The 27,649-nt window shown below is 39.1% G+C and overlaps 1 protein-coding gene across 4 annotated transcripts in view; it reads right to left on the bottom strand.

The window, feature by feature from the left end:
* Positions 1–3,003: 3,003 nt before the first annotated feature.
* MRE11 (MRE11 homolog, double strand break repair nuclease) overlaps positions 3,004–27,649 on the bottom strand; it is a 45,054-nt gene continuing 20,408 nt past the window's right edge. For all 4 annotated transcript variants that reach the window (XM_067568105.1, XM_067568112.1, XM_067568120.1 and 1 more), the window contains 8 exons: positions 22,515–22,688; positions 19,871–19,933; positions 17,805–18,030; positions 16,260–16,343; positions 12,632–12,690; positions 10,833–10,900; positions 9,909–9,987; positions 3,004–4,012 (listed from right to left, as the gene is read on the bottom strand). In XM_067568105.1, the coding sequence (XP_067424206.1) occupies positions 3,959–4,012; positions 9,909–9,987; positions 10,833–10,900; positions 12,632–12,690; positions 16,260–16,343; positions 17,805–18,030; positions 19,871–19,933; positions 22,515–22,688 (807 nt within the window). In that variant the 3' untranslated portion in view covers positions 3,004–3,958. The remainder of the gene's footprint in view (positions 4,013–9,908; positions 9,988–10,832; positions 10,901–12,631; positions 12,691–16,259; positions 16,344–17,804; positions 18,031–19,870; positions 19,934–22,514; positions 22,689–27,649) is intronic.

The following is a 27,649-nucleotide window of genomic DNA, read 5'->3' as shown; positions in this document are numbered from 1 at the left end:
AGCCCAACCATTCACTACTATATATGATTTTCCTTTACTCTCCCCTCCTGCAGTGGAACCAATAACGATGGAATTTCTCCAAGAAGCTGATAAGATTATTTACATTATATATATCATCTGTCCTTCCAGAAACTCACATTATTTCTTTCATCAATCAGCTCCATTTTGGTTCAGATCTAGAAATTGTTAAAGATTTGGGATAAGAAAACACCCTCCTTTCTCCGAAGCCTTCAACCATTTCTAGATCTGAACCCAAATAGAACTTTCTGAATGACCTGAGGGTAGCTGTTTTCCCCAATACTTGTCATTCCTTCTGAACTTAGCTCTAACTAGGGAAGTTTCTGCAGTTTCTGATGCAAGAGCTTTTCAGAGTTGGATCTATGTTCTTGCTAATTCCAGCACTCTGTGGTGAAAGATAAGAGCTTTACAGTTTCTATCCATCTGAAAATATATCCTACAGTGTCCCTCAAACCATAACTACAGTCTTAATAAAGCAAGCTGTAAAAGCCATCACCTTCACTGAAGTGCTCATTTATCTTGATGACTTGATTGTATTTGGAAAGATCCTCTCAGCGCATGATGCCCAATTTTTGAAGGACTTGAACTATTTCATCAGTCAGATGTGTTAGACATATTGTCTCTGAATCCATCATCTCACTAGATTCACAGGAACCAATGGTCTGATCTTGGCCACACAAAAACAATCTGAAGTAACCGTAATTGTTTCTGGGATTTTGTGGCTACCACAGGAGACGTGTTAAAGAGAATTCCTCCATAGTGCAATGACTGAATGAACTGAAATGTGTACGGCAAGTCAGATCTTCTAAGAAAATACTAAAATCCCTCACACAAGGCTATTAAGAAAACTAAAATACTGTGACTGGTTATAAACTGGCTAAGGGACAGAAGAGTAAGATTAAATAGGTCAATTTAATTTTGAATTTTTTTTCTAAAGAACTGTACTACTTAAAAAGCTGCAAACATGAATAAAGGTGCCCCACCCTACAAACTGGCTTCAGGCTCAAATAGGGCTCCGCTAGGTGTGTGAAATCAGCAGCAAAATGCATGCTAGGAAATGTCCAAAGCAGAAGCAACAGAGATTACATTGTTTGGCGTATTTGTACTTATATAGGGTATATGGACAATGTAGCACTGAAAAGCATCAAGTGGGCTTGGGAGTAAAACACACACTAAATCTGCAATTTTTAATAGAGAATAAGCTATTGGAACTATGAGAATTCAATTCAGTTACCAGTGCATACAAGTCCCTCTTTCTGCAGGCCTTACACTAGCAAAACTCCCACAGATAGCCCTAAGTTACATCTGCATAGAGACTGCGAAACTGGATTCAGGTTTGAGTATTTGTGAATACTTAAAGGAAAAGGAGAGTAGGGTGATTTTGCAAAATTTAATGCACAAAATGATCCATTTTAAAAAGCATAACCAAACATTGTAAAGTCATACAGTTCATTAATTCAGGTAACTTAAAAGCCATCGTATCAAAGCAGCACTCAATTCCCTTCTCTCACCTAACACTTAGACATTTTTTAGAAAATGGGGCCATGTGAAATAGGTTACATATGAAAAAGAAGAAGCCACTTGAAAATAATTTTAAATATACGGTATAACAAAAGAAAAACTTTATTATGTGCCAATTACTCTTTTTCCCCTCTCCATGTAATATTCATTCCCCCTCTCCGTTTAAGGCTTATCAAACTTAGTTTCTTCAGCTGGTGTTAACTGTTATTACTAAAAATCCATTTGGACTTTTATTAACAAAAGTTTTTGTTAAGGAAGGACATTTGGCAGCTAGGACAGGTTAACTATATTAATAAGGACTGAGGGTGTTCTAAGTAGTTTGAACACATCATTGGGGAATAGCCTCATGCCACCTGAATTTCTGATAGTGCCTCACGATTATTACCAGACCAAAGCACACTGTACCATCTTCAACATTAATAGTTCTAGAAGCAATGTTTAAATATAAAGCTAGTTATGTATATATATAAAGATGCTATTTTACCTCTCTGTGGTGTAGCAAATGTAATACCTTTTAGTTTTATAATGACATTTGAGAACCGTTGCAATTAATCTGGAAATAGTGCACACAACTGTACTATAAATCTGAGAGCAAAGTAGGAGACCATGTAAAAGGAAAAGACATGAGAAACATTTAATTCCACACAAAAAAATGAACAAACTATCTAAAAAGGAAAATGCAGGAGTGGCTGCTTGATAACCTGTGTGACTGGGATATTAAAATGGTAAGCTCCCTTGAAACACACACTACATGATGAAGTTGTTTTTTTTTTTTAAATAATTAGAAGCCTATTTTTCGGTATAAAACTTTATTTAGCTAGCAACATATAAAAACAAAAGCTATGATTTTAAATTTAAATAGTTCAGATTCAATGCAAAAATACACAGTGCCATACAACTGACATCCCTTGTTCACATAATATTACATGGAGTTTTTATGCCAGGAAAATTTTAACTACATAAGGGAACTTTTCTTACTAGTGAGATTGATTGCAGCTTTACATATTTTTGGTTTTTAGCACAAAACAAATAGTCCCCCTTTAACAGACAGGTTTACAGCAGCTAGTCTATGCACAGCAGTAACAGCCATTGGTGAAAGGGTAGGAGAAGAGTCAGGCCAACAAAGCATGTTCTGATACAATAAGGATTGCTTTCAAACTACTACCATTTCTTTAACACCTCGAGGGACAAGTCCTGGATCTGACAACTTCCATGGAGTTCTCAGGACCTCTGTGGCTCATTTGGGTTCACAGCTGCAGAACTGCCAAATTCCATCCCACTCCAGGAATAGTTCATGCTTCTGCACTCCCCCCCATTCCCCACCCCCAACTCCCACATGTAGTGTAATGCTGCTCCAATATCCCAGGGGGAGTGAGTCAGGGAGACCAAAGGGGCCACACAGCTCACAGAGAAGTCGTGCAGTTAAGCTCCTGGCTCTCAAGATGGAACCACTGAAGGGTAGAGTTGTGCTTTGTCAGTTAACACCAGGCAGCAAGTGTAGGGAAAACTTGACTTTTTAAAATAGAAAGCACTGTCATTCCCATTTTGATCACGTTTTTCTCTTCTCACTTTGGAAACAACTCATTCAAGCATTAGTGAATGCATTACTGAATTAGTAGTTTCAGCCAGAATACTGAAAATTAAAAAAAATATGAAATGTCATTTGCACAAAGATACAGAGGCAGAGTCTCATCCATTACTGGCCCAATCCCATATATTTTTTATTCAGGCAAGATCCATGCCGACTTCTTAGACTTTTACTTGCACAGCTGTAGGGCTCTATCCTCAAAGTCTCACGTAAGTGATAGAAATATGCAGCCCAACTTGACGTAAAGCCTTTGACATTTTCTAGAATTGCAGAGCAGAAGTCACTTCTGTACATTTGATGTTTTATAAGGCAGTAATAGCAGACCCTTCTCTGGCATTAAACAGTTTTAATAGTGGAAGTTGCATCTTTGGATCCTTGAATTTTTCTGCTAACTGTACCAAACTGCAGATAAATGCAGTGTTCATTAGGCCTAAAAAACATGTTAACTGTATCCATCCATGCATATTGTTTTAATGTATTCCTCTATATAAGTCAAAACCCAGTGAGAAGGAAGAATTTCTTATATACATCCCAGAGATGAAAACAACCTTTTAGAACTTTTACTAAAGGAAGAATTTTGAAATTATCCTAGGGAATATTTCTCAAAATTTTTACTATTAGGCACTGGTATTTACATCTAGTAACCCAACATATACCTAAAGTTATATTGCATACACAGTACCATTGAGAGTTAATCTTTTACAAAGGAATTGAAACATTAAGGCAAAAAGAATAGAGCAAAACACTATCTAAAACTTTGCATATTGTTTTCTGATTCCATCACAAGACCTAGGTATTTCTGCAATGTGATTTTATATAATGAATCCAGAATCATCTCTGCTTTCTTTTTGAAGTAGCAGTGCTCTTGAAGGGGTCAAATTCATCCTGCAATATAAAAGTTCATTTTTAAAAGCTATCCATGCATTTTGAATTAAAAAGGCAGAATTAATATATGAGTTGGGTAAACCAGAAGGCACATGATCTTATTCCATATTTTCCACAGGCCTGATTCTGTTAGTTTTTGTTCTTGTTCATTATTTTCAATATGAAGGGAGATTATTATTTATTGATCTAAATTGTAAATACAATGAGATCATAGAGCAGTAATCAGGCTGGTTTTTAATTTGATCGGAATAGATATTCTGAGATTAGAATCAGTCATTTCCAAGTATGCCCTAGTAAAACAGGAGAGACGTGTACCTCTCTCTCCTCACACACACGTGGCACCCCTTAACCAAATCATGGTATCTGTAAAAGAGAATATAGATACAATATGTCTGCAGGGGTCAGGAAAGAATTCTGTCCTCATATAACACTGCACAGTTGTATGTGGAGGGTGGGAACAGAAGAGAAAGAAAGGGGAGGTTATCTTTTCCGCTGGCTGTCAGAAATTGACCACTACCAGTGAGGATACCAGATTCAATGAACAATCTAATGTAGTTTGTCGAATCCTATGTACCTCTGTAATTCAGATGTCCATAATAGTAATTTAATACGTATAAAACATAACATGACTTTGAGAATTAAGTGTGAAGTGCTTTGACATCTGCTAATGAAAAGTGCTGTGTAAGATCTACATATTATTATTGATAACAAGACTGGTCTTAGCAGTTAAGGACCTGCTCTGCAAGAACACTGCCTCCTTAGCAACATGAAGTTCAGCTTTCAATTTTTCATTTTTATATATGTTGAATTTTTACCCTTCTTTATATATTTTTCATAATTTGTAGCAGCAGTGGGGATAAGGAGCTCTGTCCCACTCATTTCCAAACTGCAGACGATCATTTTTTTAGCTTTTAAATGCGAAAGTAAAGTTTTTATTGCTTGGGTATGTTGGAAACATTTCATTCATGCTGTGGTTACTCCGGTTTTGATTCAGGAAAACACATGCTTACATGTTGTCCTGAATAGGGACAATTTCTGGGGCCTTATTTTGAAATGCAGACAAAGATATATAAGAATGTTACCAAAAGATTACAATATTTTAGATCCATAGAATATTAAGAATTTGAAAAGCAAGTAGTATGGTATCTGGAATTCGTTTTTATTATATTTACATTTTGTTAGCTAAACCTCATTACACTGTATTTGCTTATTTATATTTCTTTTGTACTAAGCATCTTACAGTCAGGGAGCTCTAGAAAATACAACAGAATCAGGCGTTCATGTACTACAGTGATGGGTAGCAGTACAAATCCATCAGATATACTACAACACCATAGAGTTAATCCATCTTGTAGTACCACAACATATGAAGGAACCGCCCTGTAATTATAACATTGGACATGGAAACAGGGTTATTTGTTGTAGTTCAAACATTATCCTGCAGGACTAGGAACCCCAAAAACATTTTTTCTCCTGCATAAGGACAAGAAGAGCAAAAGTGATACTGAGTGAAATGCAACTAAGTTAAGGACAAGAAAACCATTAGTTTTATTGATTTTAATATACAATAAAACATAGAAACAAAGTGTGAAAAAATTCTTATAAATATTAGTTAGAACAGAGCAGCCATACCGGGTCAGACCAATGATTCATCAGCCCAGTATCCTGTCTTCTGACAATGACCATGCTTCAGAGGCAATGAAAAGTGCATTTTTGAGTGAGTTATCCTGTTGTCCAGTCCCAGCTTCTGGCAGCTGGAGGTTTAGGGACACCTGGAGTATGGGGTTGTGTCCCTGACCATATTGGCTAATAGCCATTGATGGACTTATCTTCCATAAACTTATCTAATTCTTTTTTGAACCCAATTATACTTTAGGCCTTCACAATGTCCCATGGCAAAAAGAACAGGTTGTGTGAAGAAATACTTCCTTTTGTTTGTTTTAAACCTGCTGCATATTAATTTGATCGGGTGTCCCCTGGTTCTTGTGTTATATGAAGGAGTAAATAACACTTCCTTATTTATTTTCTCCATACCATTCATGATTTTATAAACTTCTATCATATCCCCGCTTAGCTCTCTCTCTTCTAAGCTGAAGAGTCCCAGTCTTTTCAATCTCTCTTCAAATGGAAGTTGTGAAACTGTAATCATTTCTGTTGCCCTTCTCTGTACTTTTTCTGTTTTCTTTTTCTGAGATGGGGTGACTAGCACTGCACACAGTATTCAAGGTGCGGACGTACCATGGATTTATATAGTGGCTTTATGATATTTTCAGTCATATTACTATCCCTTTCCTAATGGTTCCTAACGTTCCGTCAGTTTTTTTGACTGTTGCCATACATTGAGCCAGTGTTTTCGGAGAACTATCCACAATAACTGCAAGGTGTCTTTCTGAACAGCTCATTTTGATCCCATCATTTTGTATGTGCAGTTCTCTGCCCTTAACATTAAATTTCATCTACCATTTCGTTGCTCAGTCACTCAGTTTAGCGAGTTCATGTAATAACTCTTCGCTGTCAGCACTGGACTTAACTATGTTGAGTAATTTTGTATTGTCTGCAAATTTTGCCACCTCTCTGCTCCGCTTTCCAGATCATTTCTGAATACTTGAACAGTGCAGGTCCTAATACAGATCCTGGGAGAGGAGGCCATTATTGTGGGGAGCAGGGGGAAACGGTTACTAACCTTTCATCACTATTGTTCTTTGAGATGTGTTGCTCATGTCCATTCCAGGTTAGGTGTGTGCACACTGTGCGCGCTGTTGACAGAGATTTTTTCCTCAGTGGTATCTGTTGGGCCGGCTCTAGCACCCTCTGGTGCGCCATGTTTAAGTACTGATATAAGGGGTGCCACCCGCCATGCACCCTCTCAGTTCCTCTTGCAGGTTAACTCCGACAGAGGGATAGGAGGGTGGGTCGTGGAATGGACATGAGCAACACATCTCGAAGAACAGTTAATAACCGTTTTTTCTTCTTCGAGTGCTTGCTCCTGACCATTGCACTTGAGGTGACTCACAAACAGCACTCTAGGAGGTGGGCTCATTGTTCATGGACATACTGACTGCAACGCTGCCCTCCCGATTCTGGCCTTGTCTCGGGCCTGTTGAGTGATGGCATAGTGAGAAGCAAAGGTATGCACTGATGACCAGGTTGTGGCCCTGCAGATGTCCTGGATTGGGACCTCATGAGGAACATTTTGGATGAAGCCTGGGCTGTTGTAGAGTGAGCAGTTAAGATGGCCAGAGGTGAGACATTTGCCTGTTTGTAGCAAGCCTGAATACAGGCAATTATCTAGGACAAGATCCTCTGTGTTGACACAGGTAGCCCTCTCATCCTTTCTGCTATTGCTATAAAGAGCTGTGTGGATTTGAGGAAGGGTTTAGTCCTCTCAAGATAGAAGACGAGGGCACGCCCAACGTCTAATAAGTGAAGTTACCATTCCTCAGAGTTCTTGTGAGGCTTCAGGAAGAAGATTGGCAGGAAAATGGCCTGGTTGATATGGAATTGTATCACCACCTTTGGCAGGAAGGTCAGGTGGGGGCGCAATTGTATCTTGTTCTTGAAGAACACTATGTAGGGCAGTTCTGACATAAGGACCTTGATTTCAGAGACCCTTCTAACCGAGGTGATCATTATCAAGAATGTAACTTTCCAGCAGCAGGGGGCACGATGCTAAGTTCCAAGGGAGGACCCGGGAGTCTTGACAAAACCAGGTTTAAATCCCATGGAAGGATTAGCTAGCAGACCTGAGAATAGAGCCTCCACAGACAATAATCTTGTGGGAGAACACTGATCTGCCACTCACTGGTGGGTGAAAGGCTGTGATTGCTAAGTGCACCTTGATAGACGCAAGAGCCAGGCCTTGCTGCTTTAAATGGAATAAGTAGTTCAAGATAGACTGAAGGGAAGATTGAATTGGAGAGAGAGCTCGTTGAAACACCCATATTGAGAAGTGCTTCCACTTGGCCAGGTAGGTAGGTAGCCCTAGTGGACAGCTTCTTACTACCTAGCAAGGCCTGCTGAACCTGTTCTGAACAGGCCTGTTCTTCTGGGTTCAGCCATGTAGCATCCATGCAGTTAGGTGCAGGGAGGCGAGATTCAGGTGAAACAGCTTGCTATGGTCTTGTGAGATTAGGTCTGGATGGACTGGGAGCAAGAGCAGGGTTGCCACTGATAGATCCAGAAGCGTGCTGAACCGATGTTGACTTGGCCATGCTGGGCTATAAGAATAACTCTCACCTTGTCCTGCTTGACTTTTAGGAGGATCTTGTGAAACAGAGGGATCGGGGGAAAGCATGGAATAGGAGATCTGTCCATGGGAGAAGGAAATCATCGGAGAGGAAGGCAGGGCTGCGCCCACACAACAAACAAAACTGATGGCACTTCCTGTTCTGCTTGGTCATCTACCTGGCCAAACTGCCCCCTCACCTTTGGAAGATGAACCTGGTGACCTCCAGATGAAGGGACCACTTGTGGTGAGAGGTAAAGGATCTGCTGAGGTGATCCACCAGTACATTCCAGACTTCTGGGAGATGTGAAAGCTCAAGGTGAATGGAGTGCTTTGCATAGAAGTCCCATAGATGGATGGCTTCCTGACAAAAGGCCAAGGATTAAGTCCCTCCCTGCTTGTTGATATAAAACATGGCTGTGGTATTATCTATCATGACTTGCACCACCTCGCCTGAGATCAGGGGAAGGAACACTTGGAAGGCTAAGCGTACCACCTTGAGCTCCCTGACATTTATGTGCAGGGAAAGGGCTTCCTGGGACCAAAGGCCCCGAGTCTTGAGGTTGTTGAGGTGGGCTCCACATTCTAGGTCTGATGCATCTGAGACTAAAGATACTGATGGTTGTGGAGTAACAAAGGGCACCCCCATCATTATTGATCTTGGGTCTTTCCACCAGTAAAGGAAGGCAAGGACCAGGGGAAGAACCATGAGCACTGAATCCAAATGGTATTTGCTTGGGGAGTACACTGATACTAGCCACATTTGGAGGGGCCTGAGGCACAATCTTGCATGCTGAACCATGTAAGTGCATGAAGCCATGTGCCCTAGTAGCTTGGGACAAACTCGAGCTTTCATAATTTGGTGGACCATGACTTTGGATATCAGGTCCGACATGGTCTGGAATTGGGCCTCCAGCAGGAAGGCCCTGGCTTGGGTCAAGTTGAGCTCTACCACAATACATTCTATTCTCTGAACTGGGACAAGAGTTGACTTTTGTTCATTTATCAGCAAGCCCAGTGCTTGGAAGGTGACGTGGACTGTGCTGATGCTGTTTTTTACTTGAGCCGTGACTGCCCTTGATCAAAGGGAGACCTGGACACCTCACTGCTGAGGAAGGCTGCTACTACCATCATACACTTTGCGAAAATCCACAGGGCTGCAGACAGGCCAAAGAGAAGACCGGTGAATTGGTAGTGGGATTGGTTCATGAGAAATATTCTGTGGTGATGGAAGATAGAAATGTAAAAGTAAGCGTCCTTTAAGTCGAGGGCGGCATCTCGGTCCTCTGGATCCAGGGAGGGAATGATGGAGGCCAGGGAAACCATGTGGAACCTCAGTTTCTTGAAATATCTGTTGAGGTGATACAGGTCCAGAATAGGCTGTAAGCCTCCTTTGGGATTAGGAAATATCGGAAGTAAAATCCCTTCCCTCAAGTCTTGAGGAATCTCCTCCACAACCCCTATTAGTAGGAGGGATTGCACCTCCTGGATGAGGAGCTGTTCGTGAGAGGGGTCTCTAAAGAGGGATGGGGAAGGAAGGCGGGGGGGGAGTGTAAAAACTGAAGGGTGCAGCCAATTGTTACTGTATTTGACACCCAACGGTCCAATGTTATTTTGCAAAGTAATAATATGAAATCATGAGAATTATGACAAGAGAAGACCATACTGTACCTCATCTGATTCAAAGTCAACCCCTCTAGGTATCTGGCTTTGTGAGCTCTTTCTGCTGGATGTGGACGTGCTTGACAACCTTAAGTGTTACAACAGGAAACACTTAATTATCATCACTGAACACAGCATCAGAACCAGACATTCTAAGTTTTCTCTGTATGGCTGGACCAAACCTAAATAAAAATATTGTTTGTAGATCCTGCTATCATGTTAATTCAGGTCATGGAGTTCTCAGGTTGCTAATAAGTGTATGCATTAGTTTTAAAAACATGTAACAAGTGAGGTTTTAGTGAAGGAATTCAGAAGTGTTCTCTAGTGCCATGTTCTTTACATGGCAATCAGTTGTCTGTCAGTTGTCAGTAATGGGGGGCTACATTTCCAGAAGAGATCCGCTCCTAGGTTGACTCCTTAACAAAGTGGCCAGATTTTCAAAAATACTCAGCATCCAGCACCTCCCAATGAAAACAACACATGCTACTGTGTACCAAGACCTTTGTGAGCAGGCGGGGGCTCAGAATACTTCTGACAATCTGGCTAGTAATTAATATACTGTAAAAGTTGGTAAAATATACACATGGTCTGTTCTCATCATGGCAATGTGCTCTTTCAAGTCTTACAACTGCATTTTCTAATACTAGTTACTGAATGTTCCCCCTCCTCCCAAAAAGGGAATTCTAACAACCACCATGAAATGCTCTTTCATAAAATTCATTTCTCTATTTTAAAAAGTTTAGCAAATTTTAATTAAATTACAAATTTTTAAAAGTGAGTGTCAGCAAATGTAACTCTTTCTTGACAATCAGAAGAAAATCATGCTATGGCCAACTCATGTATACCACTTGTATACAACTCATGTATACCACTTCAGAGGGGCTCACAGATCCTCAAATGGCACTTTGGCCATTTTGAAATAACTGTACCAACCTTTGATTTGTTTTGGAAGCAGCAGTAAAAGAAATTTCTTCCACATCAGAGTCATCATCTATAATGTCCTGGAAAAAACAACATTTTACAGAAGATAGTACATTACATACTCTTTTGGGATAAAACGTGTAGCGACAACTACAGTGCACAAGTTATTTCACTCTTTGTTTAGCGTTTTCTGGAGTGACTACACTTCGAACAATTTAATCTAGATAAAATGAAAGAAAACTCTAAGAGAGACTACTCACTTCCTTAATCTTAACCATGTGCTCACGTGCTTTACTGGCTGGGGTTGTATATTCTGTAAGATGACTGGCAAACTAGGACTGAGACTCTCTAGGCTTATAACGTTTGTTACCAAGTTGTCCAAATTATTGACTTGTAAATTGACCATTTTCTTTTCAAGTTCTCAAATGAGTTCAACCACAATATTTGTCCTGCTGATCTTCTGCAAATCTCACACATTGGCTGTACATGATGCAAAGAAAGAAATTTTAGCCTTAACTAATATATTTTACCTTTTTTTGTTTTGAAAAGGGAAGTTAAACAAGCCTGGTCTACACTACAGTTAGGTTGACGTAGTTGTGCACTTGTCTACACTTAAATTTGGCTCCCATGATGTAAGTGCCCCATTATGCCAACTTAATAACACTACGTTTCCAAGTGGCATAGAGTCATGGTCGAGGTACTTAGGTCAACACAGTGAGAGTGTAGACACTGCATTACTTATATTGACCAACTGTGCACCAACAGCTGTCCCACAATGCCCCACACTGACTGCTCTGATCACCATTCTGAACTCCACTGCTCAGAGGTCATGGAAGCTAGAAGCCCTGCCTCCTCTTTCAAGCTCCATGAATTTTTGAAATTCCTCTTCCTGATTGCCCAGCTTGGTGAGCACACCTAGCAGCTCTCCATTGTTGAGTGCAGCTGCCCAGCTGACCATGCTGGCTACGTGCTCCAGACAGACTCCTGCCTGAAGAAGACAGGAAATATTGGATCTCCTGGGCCTGTGGGGAGAAGAGGCTATGCCGTAGAAATGTAGATATCTACAAGCAGATTGCTTGGGGCATGCAGAAGGGGTATGACAGGTACCAGCAGCAGTGCTGCATGAAATTCAAGGAGCTCCGGCAGGCATACCAGATGGCCAGGGAAGCCAACAATTGATTCAGTGCCAAGCCAGAAACCTGCTGCTTTACAAAAAGCTGCATGCCATACTTGGCGTAGACTTAACTACCACCCCCTACTGCACCATGGATATCTCAAAGAAGCCTAAGTCAGAAGTCCCTGCTGAAAACAGCAAAGAGAAGGAGGAGTATGGGGGAGAGGCGACCAGGGGATCCAGCTGTGCAGCCAGCCAGGACCTGTTTTTGACTCCACCAGAGTCCAGCCAGTCACGCATGGACAGGCCTGATACAGGGGAAGGAAAGTCAGGTAAGCGTGTAGTTGCAATCTGGGAAGTTGACCCCATGCTCCCAGTCATTCCTGCGTGACTTGTTTTAGCCCCATCATGCATTGCCAAATTTTCCTAGAAGACAGTGCTGGATGGTGGCAAGCTGCACAGTGGGATACCTACCCATGGTGCACCACATTCTACATTGATACGAACCCTCCTAGTGAGTACATGCACCACCGACAGAAGGAGCCAAGTATGCATGTGCACAAGGGATGTACTAACTGCAGCAGCTATGCTGATATAACTGGAATCAATGTAAGTTTGTAATGTAGACATGGCCTCGGAGTGTTATACACAATACAGTAGCGTTACAACTCTACACATATGTAAAATAGCTTCTCACCTCTGAGTAATTCTTAGCAGATGAATTCCAAGAGGGCTGTTGTCTTGAAGATTTAAAAGCTAAAATAAAACAGATGAGAACATATCATATCACACAAGCATTTCCCCTTCACATTTTGACTGAAATGTATTTTACTACAAAGTATAAATGAAAAGACGTGGTAAACAGACTTACTTTAGTTTACTTTTTATGATTTCTCCCACAACATTCCAGACAAAATAGGGTTATGCTTTTCCCAAGATGGTGAGTGGAGGCAAAAGCCATAGCAACTAATTCACTGACATTATCAGAAGCTTCCTTTCTAGCTGAGGAAAGCAGCTGGTTTTCTAGCTGGTTAGAGAAAACACTCACGAATACAAACTAAATGAACATTTAGTTTATATAGCTAATATTAGCATTCACAATCTCCTGTTTAAGAAGTCCAGTTTTTCTGAATAAAATTGTTTTGCTTTATTTTAAGTCACATGTTTTCAGTAATGAGAGTTTTATTCCAATGTTGTAGCATAAATCAACAAAACTGAAATAATCATGTTTCCCTTTGCCCTGCCCAATGTGGTATCTGAGACAACGAAGTGCTCGTGTAGAAAGAACCTTGATAAATAGATGCTGCAGTGTCTTCCTATATAGTACTTAGAGTAGGCAGGACCCGCAATATCTTTGATCCTGTGATGTTTATTGCGAGAAAATGTTGATTTCTTAATGGCAACTATAGTATGTGGTTTCTTTTCAGTAAAGAAGAGAATCATTCTATTTATCAAACAAATGCAAAAACCACCCCATGAAACAACAAATTACTTCTTTTTAGTCACTTTCACAGAACTGTGATGAATTTGCCTTGCTGCTTTTTACATGGGATATGATAAACCTGGCCTTGTTTAAACTGCAAACAGACAACACAGCTGTGTTCTTTTACAGATGTCATGGAGTTGCGCCTCATTGGTACAGTAGTCAGGTTTTGAAGGGATTCGGCACAGCTACATTAACAACACTTTGTTCTGAAACACTAGCCTAAGTGCATGCTTGGATTCCCAACTTAAAGGTGGATTCATTTTCAAATCAAGAAACAACTGGCTTTAAGTGCATCCACTTACATCAGTTTTAAATTCTTAAAAGTTGCCCCAAATCAGGATTTGCATACATTGGCTCTATCAAGAAAAGTCATTTGTGTTTTTGGACAGCACTCTGGCTCTGTGGCAAAGCAAATTTCTTAATTTCTGTGCAATGTCAAACAGTCCTACTAATTTCTATGTTGATAAACTGAATCTCCAGTAAGAACTGATATTCCAGTGGCTTCCTGAAAACCATTTGCCACAGTGACATACACCAGAATTAAAATGGCCTGTATTTAAGCAATGCATGCAAGCCTTCTTTTCAGAGGACATTTTATTGTCAGCTGGTTTTCCTACTGTATTTCTAATTTAACAATTTAATTTGACCTCCTCAGAGCCAGACCTGTGTTCCAAATACCTAAAATAAAAAACAGACAGACATAAAAATGTCTTGTTACTAAAAAGTAGGAGTATTCTATCACTGTTGTACAGTTTGTTCAAGAGAGATTACATTTTCAGCACTGATTCTGATGAGGAGCCAATAAGCATTAATTCACTAATTTAAAGTCTGCATTAAAATCACAATAGAAAAACAGCCTTTAAAATAGTTTTATAAATATTAAAAGGATTTTGTAGGATTGCACAGATCAGTTCAAATCTGGGAAGAATTAAAATTTTCCATTTTTGACATAAATCAACATGTTTTTTTTCCTAAAGTATGTATAACTTTCACAAGAATTTAAATGTTTATTAAAAAAGATTTTCAGCACACACTGCTTGGCCAATGGAAAATAGTCTAGTGTGTCTTCAAAGCAAGAGTTTTAAAAAACCACTTCTTGAAAAAAAATATTAATTTTAGACTCACTTACTCAAACACGCACAAGCTGTGACAGCCATTTAGAAGAAATACAGGCCTGGATCCTACAGTGTGATGCACCTGTGTGAGCCCATGATAATGGGGAGCCCCATTGACTTTGTTAGGGTTCCATAGGGCCAGCCCTATGGTTCAGTTTGCAGGGTTGGGGGCACAGTTGGTTTTAAACATAATGTAATACAATATTGAAGATTGTGCCTATTCTAAAGGACTTCATAATTTATGATGAAAGAACACTTGTGCTGTGGTCCTGTTTTAAATTAAAAACAGAAATCAGTAGTAATTTCACATAAAATGAATAGATTCACTTTGTGCTAAAATGATCCTATAAAATCCAGTTAATTTCTGAGTGAGTCTCAAACAATGAAACTAGCCTTTATTTGGGCAGTGATGCAGAAGAGACAAAGGTTACTCTGATATTTTGATGAATTATCAGCCACTTCTTTTCACAGCTAATCTTCAGACATCATCAAGTTAAACATTCTTGAGTGAAATGAGACTAGGAGAGTGATAATTTTGGAGACTGAAGTGGCTCATTTGCATTCATGCACATGAAGGTAGTAATATAGTTCAGAATGTCTTGTATTAATTTTTCTGTTCCACATATACATTCCAATTGAACACTTACAATAAAGTGAGCACAGGAGGGGAAGGAATAAGAGAAAACTGAAAATGATGTACTGTATTTTTTACATATATTAATAAAAACAAATCCAATATACTTCCAAAACGCAGAGGCCATGCAACAAGTTGAAGAACAGGCGCTAATGTATTTTAAAAGATGACTTTAAAAACTAACATCTAAAGAAGCCAGCCCGTCAGTAATTTTAAACAGATTGGTACCTCTGAAAAGACCTTTTAATGGAGAAATTTTGAAGCTTACAAACCAGTGTACTTATTTCAGAGATCCCCTGAGACACACAATTTTAAAAACTGCAAAATGTGTTTTAGAGCACTTCATTTCTGAGTGTGCCAATTATTGTCTGAACGACACTATACTATTTTCTGTATCAAGTCACTCCAGATTTATACTGAGGTAAGAGAGCAGAATCTGGCCCCAGGTCTTTAAACATAGCATTTTATCTGTCATGATCTCTACAAAAAGTTATGTGAAGTTGCTGCTCACTTTTAGTGCTTAACTGTGCTATTTATTTGCACTCACTGGTACTACTGGCAATTGCATCGCTTGGATTCCAAAATTACTTGCGCCATGGTCACGTTCTCTCAGTCTTTTGTTTCACTCACCATGACCCGAATAGACACCTCCCACTCCATGCCAGCCTCTTCCCCTTCTCTAAGAGAAGACTTCATCACAAATCCAGAACTAGCCAATCTGTTTAAGTCACAGCTTGTGAGACTTCTACCAAGCCTCTTCTGGATGCATTTTGTTTCAAAAGCTTCCCCTTCAGATACAACCTGAACTCATCAGCTGGTAAAATAGAGAGAGACAGACCCTTAACATGATGAATTAATATTCTTAAAACAATAAGTAAGAGATGGGTGTAGGAAAAGAAGTCAGCTGAACTAAACCTCGCTAACAGTTCATCTCCCTACTTAACAGCCAAATGAAGTTCCATGTGATGGCTGAATTTTGTCTATTGGAAATGAAGGTTGCATCATAAAACTTGGTAATTTCATTATGGCATTCTGCAAAGGGATAGCAATTTTAGAGGGCATGTGAAAATAATATAGATTCTCAACATACCATCTACGATAGACATGTTCTTCATAGGTGCAGACACAGGCTTGTAAGTTCTACTGCTATTAGACTGTTGTTGTCTAGTGTTTCCTGTAGGGATAATACACAAATCAATCAATATTTAGCCCTCTGCATTTTTTTCTGTTAATTATGAAATTCTAAAGAAATAAGCTCCAAAAGGTCTACAACTAAGGGGACATCTACACCGTAGCTGGAAATATGCTTCCCAGCTCAGGTAGACAGACACGCTTTAGCTCTGCATGAACTAAAGGAGCAGAAAATAGCAGTGTAGCTGGGGGTAGCACAGGTGACGGCTCAGGCTAGCCACCTGAGTATGTACGTTATGCAGGTTTGTACTGCAGGGGTAGCACTGGTGGCGGCTCAGTTTAGGTGCCTGAGCACAAACCCCCTGGACACCCTGTGTACATACTCTGGCAGCTAGCCTGAGCCACTCCAATGCTACCCCCACAGCTACATTGCTTTTTTCAGTGATGTAACAATTCAGTAATATTTACAGCCCATTTTAGTTTCTCCTTTAATGGTTTACAAGAAAGAGGCTACAGAACATGTATAATTTATAACACATTCCACAGATTGATACCAATAATCAACAAGAACATTTGAGGGTTAAGGAAGAAATTTTAAAAAACAAACAAACAAACTCATCTTTATCGCAAAATATACTCTTCAGACTAGAAAGGGGATACAAATGGGAGCATGGTTTAGCTTTTGACATAGTGTCTACCCCAAAGCCAAAAATTCTTATCCCCTTTCATGACAGAGCATTGGGCACATTTTCCCATTAGTGGTTTCCAGATATAATTTATTTTTGAAGTGCCCAGTCTTAATTTCAATTCATAGGCCCTGATTCTGTCAGATCTGCTTGTCCCCCTACAAACATGCTGTGCCCACTGAGGTGTATGGGAGTCTTGGCTAGCTGATCCATCTGCAGAATTGGAGACTTGTTGTTAGGACCTTCTTTAAAAAAAAAAAAACAAGGAATGTAACTCATTAAAGTGCACAATCAGTTACAACCAATCCAGGAGGTGGCTTGATTTTACGTATTTATTTATTAATTAATCAACCAAAAGCCCTCCCCACTTCCCAGATTAAGACTAGTTTTCTAAGCCCTAGAATGGACTACTGGTTTCACAAGCCCTTGGGGGAAGAGATTAGCACATGATGAAAGCTATCATAATACAGACATCAACCAACCGAGGCATTGCCTAATGTTATGAATGCAAAAGAATAGACGTACACCTCTCTGCACAGGGCTTCCCCAAGAGATTGCGAAAACTACTGCAAGCATAGGAATACGGTATTTTTTCATCTTTTCAAAACCTCAGTATTTCAACTTAATCTTTGTAAGGTGACAAGATACTGCAGCGATTGGTGCCAAAAATGCTGGTAGTAAAAAATTTATTACATTGGGAATCTGATTAAACAAGAAGCCAATAGAGCATTTCATGGGAGCATTACAGAAAGGGTCTTTTTTATTAAACAAGGGAAAACTGCTAATAATTGCAATACAAGGAATGTAAAACTACTAACCTATTCCTCTCCGAGAAGCCCCTCTTGATGTTGAGTTTTGCCCTCTTCCACCTCTTGCCCGACCCCTTCCTCGACCTTTTCCTCTGCTGGATGTTGCAGAGGTGCCATCATCTGAATCATCATTGGTTTTTCGTTCTGATATTCCCATATCCATAAGATCATCATCACTAGAGCCAGAGACAAGAGCAGCCTCCTGAGATCTTTGTGCTCTAGCCCTAGTCATAGCCTGAAAGAAGTGATACAGAACATTAAATTTTTTAATAAAATTCAAATTCAATGGCGATATACATCCGTCAGAAAATATATGTCTCTTTTGTGGTCAATATATGTCTCTTTTCTGGTCATTTTGATTGTGATTTAAGAAACAGGAATGAGAAAAAAGTTTGGAGGAGAAGTGAGGTAAAGACACAAAGAAGGCAACTGCAATCTGGAATAAGATGAATGGGGTCTATGAATGAGTGGATTGTTAACATTTCTTTCTTTTTCCTTTCTTAAAAAGATGCAGTCCCAATTTGTACACTAAGTCAAGATGGTTTGTAAAATATTTCACTCCCATTCAGAGAAGTCTTTTACTCCCATTCAAAGACTTTTAGCACGCGACAGCCTACTGTGGAGTAGATTTACACCCAGCTTGCTGGAAACTAAGTATTCATTTTGAGAAGCCCAGAGGTTGCCAATCACATCTAATTCTATGCACTCAAGAAGAGGTTATTTTCCTTCTTATAGATAAATGGACATTAGATTCTGAACAGCTCTGCAGGACTGCAGAAAAATGGAGGAACTATCTCCTTTACCTCACATACTTCAGAATGGACCACCTCAAAAAACCCCACAATCCAAACCCCTCACGCTCCCACACACTGAAAATAAATAAATAAATAAATAAATCAGGAAATCTACGTTCTGTTCGTTTCTAAAAATTATTCATATGCTGAGATCTGGCATATGATGTTGGCTACAACATCGTGAATATTAGATTCTGAAGCCTGCCTGAAATGTAGTTCATCAATAGGGAAATTAATTCACTACTTCAGGGACTGCTCTGACACTGCTAACTTTGGGTTGGAGATTCGCAATTGCTTGACTAAATCTTAAAGATCTGGGGTTGTTGTTTTTTTGTGGAGCTGTCTCCCAAATGATACTAATCATATGGATGACTGGGCAGTGGCTCCAGTTAGGTCATTTCTTTCCTGCTCTGTGTGTCTTATAAACAGGCCCTGCACAAATGGACTAATATATACTTCACTCTGGGACTTTTGGATAAATTCTGTGCTTTGATATACAGTATTAGGCTGCAGCCAAAAGACAGAACAGAAACCGGGTATCCTTTTGTCAAACAAAAAAAAACCCTCAGTAATTGCAAAACCATGTACATAATGGTCAATTTAATAGATTCTGGGATTTCACTAACTAGGAATGTTAATATAGGTTTTATACATGGGATTATGTCCCACAATTATGTACCAGGAAGAGAGTCTACGTAAGCAAATTATACATAGCAAAATGGATATTTCTGTTTGAATGTCTTTATGATTTGTATAACTATTGATGGTTAATTAGTTACTATGCAGTTTACTGACACATTTGTGTCATAAGAGAATTGTTTGTTTTGACCCAGATGAATAGTGATGTAACCTGGGATTTTGACCTTTTTCACTTTTATAAAGCCATCACAGTTTATTTAAAATGTAGAGAAAAACAACAAAATTTGTTATCTCAAGAGAACTGTAAACCAGACATCGAGATTCAGAATAAGTTTTTGTTTGATTTTTAAACCAGAAGCATGCTGTGACTTTGAGGGCATATCATACACAAGGGTATTTACAGGTGATTTGCAATTCTGCATACAATACAAGACCTTGTGGGATCTCTTTCTTTCTCCCACAGAAATCACTAAAACTTGTCATCATAAAATTCTCTCCTCCTTGTTGAACAATTAGGCCTGGGTGATCCAGAATGTCACGGACCATGCTTATGCACCAATAGAAGATGACAGTACTCCACTCATATGCAACATCAACACAGATACATATTCTATATCCTACATTTGTGTTTTGGGGAATTACCTCACGAACTTCCTCATCCTCCTCTTCAACATTCTCTTTTCTGGTCTCCCTAAATTTTCGCACCTAGATCACAGTAATATAAAACATAAGATCAAATTAATAGTTCGGTCTGTACAATATCTGAAGACACAAAAATTGCAAGAAAATTGTTCCTGTTTTAATAGCTTGGAGGTGAACTCAGATTTTGAGAGATATAGACTGAATGTCTGTTCTTTTACTGGATTTATTTTGAACTGGAATAGAATGGCATTATCACTGTTCAACACTTTACCAGGAAGGCTTTGCTGACTGTAAAGAGCAGCGATTTCATTACCAAGTACAAAGCAATACATCTGAGATATCTTTGTAATAAGGATGAGTCCAGAATACACAACAGTTATAGAGAGAGCTTCTTTTTTAGAAGCAAAGTAAAAATTCATCAAGTAATGTAGAATAGTTTGATCTAGTCTGCCCTGGATAAAAAGACATCATCTCCAGAGATTCAGGGCTTAAAGAAGGTCTGCAGCACCACTGCTGCTTACTGGCACCATTACAGCATACCAGCAATGTCCATCTTCAGAAAAAATCCTGGGACTGGCAATATTCTCACAGTGTGGCCTGGTCTACACTGTGCTGCTCCATGGATGCAAGGTACACAAGTTATGTAACATAAGTAACGTAACTGATGTCAACGTACCATGCACTGAGTAGCTGCACTGTCTTCACTACACTATGTTGACGGGAGACATGCTCAGCAATCGATTGAGTGTGTCTTCACCAGACCCACTCAATTGATGATGCTGCATCAATGGCTGCTGTGTTGAGGGAGCCACCCAGTGTGGACATGCCCCACATCTAAACTAGCATGAGAATAAAGGATATCTCACAATTTGTTCAAAGGCCATAGAAGGAAGGGAGGCCTATACTGCTGTCCATGAGTATCACATTTCATGGGATATGAGCAGCTGCAGTAAAGCTCAACATTGGCTGAAAACATGCTTGATATGGAATAGAAAGGAAAGGAGATGTGTTGTATTAATGTAGATAGAATATAGGGGCAAAAGGCATTAGCATAACATAGTCACCATCTAAAAAGACAGTGTTAAACAAGGTGTGGAGTTTAGTATACAGACCTCAACTTGTTTAGCACCATGGCAAACATACTATTAAAAATCCTTTACATTTTTTATTAAGGACAGAGAAAAAGAAAAACAGTTAAAGCTTCTGAAATGTAAAGTATTAAATAAGGCTTTCATTTTAACAACATCTCTTGTTCTTTTTCCCTTTAGCTGTAAACAATTTTTAGAAGGAAAAGCCCCATTGTTTGACAGTCTTTTAAATGGCATTAAAGATGCAATAAATGTCATCCCACATGGTGTTTGGGATTCAGCTGGAACTGGTACAGGTGATATCATCATCTGCATCCCTCTTTCTTTGTCCTGTTTTGGTCAGAAAAACTCTCAGGATCATCAGAATGAAGACCTGGGGTCCCAGGAAACAGAAGGGTGGCAGGTGAAGCTCATGGCAGTAGCTTCTGTTTGTTTTTCCCACCTGTTCTTTTTATTCCACTCCCCACAAAAATCTTTTGTTTAAGGATCCAAAGGGAGTGATGGGTAGAATCCCCTCATTATTTTATCTACTAATTTAGGCTAATATCTGACATACAGTTTTGGCTCATTAACTTCTGATTCCACATCTGTTATTAACAAGCATAATTTTAACAGAGTCTTTAATTATATCAATTTAACCTTTTTGTTTAGACTAATTCAGTTATTCTGTCTTTCTTTCCTCCTTTCCTATCAACATTTGTTATTATAGGTTATGGTAATATATTATGAACTTTTACATACTTCTTACAGTGGAGTTCACAATGCAGGTAAATCTGTAAGCCGAACTGTCACAACAGGTGTAAGATATAAAAGTGACAGAGAATGGGTAATTGAGCAATGAGAGGTAATGGGATAGGAAGAAGTTCAGTAGACCCCAGAGAAAGCATGAGTACAGGTGAAGAATAAAGAGGAAAAAATAAAAGTGAAAGTAAGTAGGAGATGAAAGAGAGAAAGGAAAAATGGAAAGAGAAAACTGGCATCACAGACTATGCATCTGCATATGAAGAATATGCATCTAGATCAACCATTCTGGTTACCGTAAACAGCTTAAATTCAAACGAGGCATCAAGATGCTGCTGTTTTAACCAAATTCACTAATGGCATAGGCAGATGCCACTCCAAAGACTTACCATTGATAAACACCAATTTGGCCCCAAGTCTTAAAGGCAAACTAAACATTTATATCTACCAATACTTGCCAGTCTGTATGTTATCTCATCAGAGTTTGTACAGAGTTTAAGGTGCTGGCCACATGCACTTAAAAACTGACAGATTTATGTGCATGTATAAGATCCTATTATGAACAAATTAGTGAAATATTTCACTAAGACTGGAGTAGAAAGCAATATATCAAACTACAAAATACAATTTTAAAAACAGATATACAGCTTCTTAAACTTTTTTGTGTGTGTTCATGAACGTGAAGGATTGAGGGGACTGGCTAGAGACAGGTGTTGTGCAAACTTCAAACACCAAGAAAGCTGTCAATGTACCTCAGTCTTGAGCTACAAGCTAGGCTGCTCCTAAGCAGAAGGACAGAGTAATTCAGTACTAACCTCCTCATCTATTTTTGCCTCTTCTGCATCAGTGCGACGTTCCTTAAGAAACCTCTGTGTTTTTTCTAATTGAAACTTCACCAACTCTTCTATAGCATCTTTCTCTTCTTTGTCCACGAACTCCTGCACTGCTTCTCCCATTCCTCTTTCAGTCAAAAGTGAAAGCTGCACCTTCTTTAAGAGGTAGAAGGGGCAAAGGGGAGGAGAGATTGTGTAGGTAAAAAAAAAAACAAAAAACTTCCCTCAAACAGCAATATTTACACCAAATCAGAGTATTACAGTGATATTATTCTTTAGAAAACAGAAATATACAAAAACATTAAGATATTAGTTAAAGAATTGGATAACAGGAAAAACTAAGAGGTGATGCTTTTTACTCAAAAACCTCTAGCATTAAAGGATGAATGTGTTGTGTAAAACAAATTAAGGAACAATGAAGCTAAAAACCATGATTAGCGATGGAAGAAGAGAGTAAAATGCATCTCACAAGTGAATCAGTTAAAATGGAGGAAGTAATAATGCTAGTCTTACTGCATTTCTGTCAGGACCAAAATGAAGTGAACTAAATTTACATTTGTTCTTGTACCGCAAATGTGAAGTAGGTTGTGTCTATTACCAAAATATTTTAGTTGCATTCTTGTGTCTATATAATTTGAAAAGAAAAAATGTAACCACTGAAACATTAGACTATGATGCTGGAAAATCAGAAAGAAACTGATTTATTTTGTATATTATAGGTACAGTAGATTTCACTTCACAGCACCTCTTGGTTCCCAGCAAAAAGTTCCTATTATCCAGAAGTTGCCAATATGTGGAAGACACTGTTTTCAAGGGGAATACACAGAAAAATGAGCACAGAACAATGATAAATTGTCCGGAATAGCAGTTGTGAAATTGTTTATTAACTTTTAGTACCAAAAAAAGAAAACCAAACACTGATACACAGTAATGGATACACTGTAAAGTGTACCAATAACAAATACAGAAAACTTAGGAAATCGTAATTATAAAGAAAAAGAATTTAAAAAAAAAACAAAGAAAATTTATACAACACTTACTAAAATGTCTCTGTATGCTGAACAGGACTGCTCTTACAGTGAGTACTCTTTAATGTATCACAAATTAAAGCAGCACAAGATTTTTACCAAAAAAATAAATAAAAAGGTTTTAAGAACAAAAGATGGCCAATATTATCTGCTTTCTAAAGTTGCCATCTCCATCTGTAAATTTTTCTCAATTTTGCACTCAGCCTTAACTCCACAACTTTGGCAGATCCTGTAAAAAGAAAAGAAAAAAAAATCCACTGCATCTTGTTGCTCTGTGAGGGAAGGCTCTTCAGTTTCCCCATATGATGCCCTATTCTCTTGTGCCTTATCAGTCTGTTGGTGCTTTACAACCTCTATAGCTTCCAGAAGTTCAGCATCAGAAAGCTCACCTTCCATCTCCAAACAGCAGTTAAAGTCAACAATGGCCTCAAACTCCTCTATGGTTAGATTTTCAGGAACAGAAACCATGGCCAGCATATCGATGTACACAGGCCATCATTTTCTGTTGTTGATGCAAACTCTCCCTTTCTGGAGCACTTTAGAACAGTCTGTGGGAGAACAGCAACCCATGACTCCTTAGCAAGATGAAGTACATTAATCAGAGTAGGGTTTTTTTTTGACATCATCATCTACCCTCATAGGTGTGAGTCAATATCAGAGATGCAATGATGCACACACTAAGATGAGCGCAGTAGTGACCTTTGAAGTTTTTAATGACACCTGTGTCCATTGGCTGCATGACTGAAGCTGTATTCAGAGGAAGAATTTTAACATGAAGTGCGATAGCTCTATATGAGCTGAATGAGTCGGGCAATTGTCAATCAAGAGCCTCAGGTGTTGGTCTTGTAGCCATAGCTCCGTTCCAGTTCTTAAGCCACTCTTCAAAGAGTGAACTTGTCATCCATCCATGCACTGACTGAGTTTCTGTAGTTCACAGGCAACTTTGAGTGGTCTTTAGGGAAACCATGGGGGACACTTACTCCTTTTGACCACCATAAGATGTCTTTTCTCTGTCCCATTCATGTTTGCACAATGCAGAAATATGAGGTTGTCCATAGCTTATTTTCTCTCTGCAAACCCTTCTTTCAGAATGCCAAGGCCTTTGTCAGGAATACTCTGGTAAAAGAAAGCAGACCCATCAGCACTGAAGATGTCATACAGCTGGAACTGCTCGAGAATGGTGGGTAAGATATCAGTCCTCAATTCAGTAGCTGCTAGAAAATAAGCATATTGTTTCTTGCCATGCTCCTTACACTGAACCACGTCATGCTGGGCTTTCCACCAACTGACCCGTCTAAAGGCTTGAACTCTTCTCTGCCGCCAATTGACTCACTTTCTGTTTCATCAACAACCCGCAGAGTCAAGCATCTTGTCCACTCTTATGCTAAAACCAGAATCACAGGGCCTTCACCAACATCTGTCTCCGTTCCATCTTGCAGCCTCAGTATATGCTGTCCCTGTGCTCCTGTAAAATGTTATGGCTGTTCTGAATGCATGAAACAACAGACTTCGGAGATATCAAACCTTTCAGACGCTCTTACTTGCTTAGCACAGTGATCATGCAGGGCCTCCAGGACTCAAATTTTATTGGGGAGAGATAGGTCCATGCCTTTGGAAGCCATAGCACACAGCAGAAGCATTCAGTTGCACACGCTCAGAGACTGGAAATTTATTATAGGATGGACCTCTTTTTTTTTTTTTTGAAGAGAGACTACTAGACGGCATACCTGTTGCTAATATCTGAATCCCATTAACATGGATGTTAGTGGGATGAATTGGCTCCTGGCAATAGGTTTCCATTAACCGGAAGTTGTTATTCTCAGGATTGCTATAAAGCAGACTCTATTGTATTTAGAATTATGAAATAACTTTAATATCTAGAAAGCAGTAAGATTACAGGACAGGTAATATTTTGATCAGTAGTGCCTAACAGTGGAAGTTCGTAATTTTTGTAAACAATAATAATTTCTATTAGATATGTCATGCCAGGATATTGCTATAGCTGTTGATTAACCCAAAATGTAGAAATTACTGATGTTGTTTTGCAATATTCTTTTTTCAGAGTAGCCAGCTTTCAAGCAAGACACCTATCCTGACATTTGAGTAGTGTGCTCACTTTAGTCCGTGATGATGCAACACTAAAGCTCTTATTCAGGAACATTATGTACACTTAATTTATTTTCAAATCTTCCATCTGTCCCTTAATGAGGTTTTCTTTTTTTAAACAGTTAGGTCAGAAGCAGTGGAGCCTTTTTTACTGAGAAACAGTTAAATGCACTAAACAAAAACAAAAACAGAACCCTCCCTCCCCAAAACTATTTAGCTATTAAAATAAATTGTTAGCTTTTTTCCTCATGAAGCAAATGCATCAGAATTACAATTAAAACTGGTTTTTTTTTGTTTTTAAGGAAGTATTATTTTTGACATTCAGTAAATTCTTATATAAATGTGTTAACAAGAATTCTGTCACAAAATGGAAAAGCTATTACTGTAATTAAAGAAAACTAATTCAATAACAAGCTGTTATAACAGGACATTAAAAACTTCCAACACTGATAAATGCAGAATATTGAATCCTTTTTCTCTCCCTTTCATCTCAAAGTTCTGTGAGAGTACCCTGTGGCTACTTGCATTAACACCACTGGCAGTCTCCAAAGACCTACGTCCTGCGAACTGCTCAGCATTTTGTAGAATTAGGATTTATGGGCCTAATCCTGCACACCTTTCCTCATTCACTTCAGTGGAACTATTTTCATAAAACTTTTAGACACATGAATGTCATCTGGAAATAGAAAGTGTAAAGCCTTAGCATCTTAGTAAGAGTCTCTGACCTAGTGCAACTTATAGTTTGGACTTGAATGAGGGGAATAAAAGCTGCTTTATTAACCAAGTTATTTTTCTTCAAAATCTGGTAAAGTGATTAGCTTGACTATGCTTCATTTAGAGTACATGATCAATATTTAGTTAGTTCTATAAATGTTCACTACAAAGTGGATATTACTATTTATATTAATTTCAAATGGTTTAGGCTGAGAGAGAGAGAGAGAGAGAATGTGCTACTATCAATCAAACAAACAAACAAAGAGAGACCCTGCCCCAAAGAGCTTACAATCTAAGTATAAGACTAGAAACAGATATAGACACACAGCAGAGTACAAGGAAACAATGAACCAATATTGGTCAGTGTAATAAGCTCAGCACAGGGTCGAACTGTTGTCAAGTTTTTTGTAGGCATCATGATGGAGAATTTTGAGGAGTGTTTTGAAGGAGGGTAAGTCATTAGTTTTATGGATGTTTATGTGGAGCTCCTCCCAAGCATGAGAGGCAGCACGAGAGAATGCATGAGGTGGGAGATGGAGGCTGGAACCGTGGGCTGATCAGAAGCGCAAGAGTCAACATCTCAATAGCCAATAAGAAATAATAGGTAGGATGGGGACAAACTATAAAAGGCCTTGAAAAAGACGACAAGCAGCTTATACTTGATGCAACCTGGGGGAAAACCAGTGGAGAGATGCAAAAAGAGGAGAGACATGGTCAAAGCAACAGGATGGGAAAATGTCTCAGTAGCATCATTCTGAATGCTTATGAGCAGGACAAGACTGCATTTGTCAATACCAAAGAGAAAGATACTGATGATGGAGCCTGGACAAGAATTCTAACTGTGTGGATGGATTCAAAAGCTTATATCTTAGAGATGCTATGCAGAAAGAATGTGCAAGATGCTCACATACAGGCTATGTTTGATCGTAGAGAGCGAGATCTGAGTCGAACAGATCACCCAGGCAGGATGCTGGCACTGTCCACAGTGATCAAGAAAGAAAGCAGCAGGGGTGGCTTGGGGAGGTGGGGGAAGGAGGAGAGTTTAGGAGCTCTGTTTAAGCTATAGTGACCTTGAGCTGATGGCCAGACATTTATGAGGACGAGATGTCAGAGAGACAGCAGAGATTTCAGTTTGGACAGAAGGAAACAAGTGAGTTGCCAGCACAGAGAGAGTAACTGAATTTGTGTCTGTAGAGGAGATTACCCAGAGATAAGATGTAGATGGAGACAAAAATGGGGACCAAGGACAGAGCCACGTGGAACCTCCAT

Source organism: Emydura macquarii, unplaced genomic scaffold (assembly GCF_026122565.2).
Source record: "Emydura macquarii macquarii isolate MOO-44397 ecotype Brisbane River unplaced genomic scaffold, CSIRO-AGI_Emac_v2 contig_318, whole genome shotgun sequence".
NCBI classification, from domain to species: domain Eukaryota; kingdom Metazoa; phylum Chordata; order Testudines; family Chelidae; genus Emydura; species Emydura macquarii.
The sequence above is the reverse complement of the archived record's forward strand: the minus strand, read 5'-3'. Positions and strand labels throughout refer to the sequence as shown.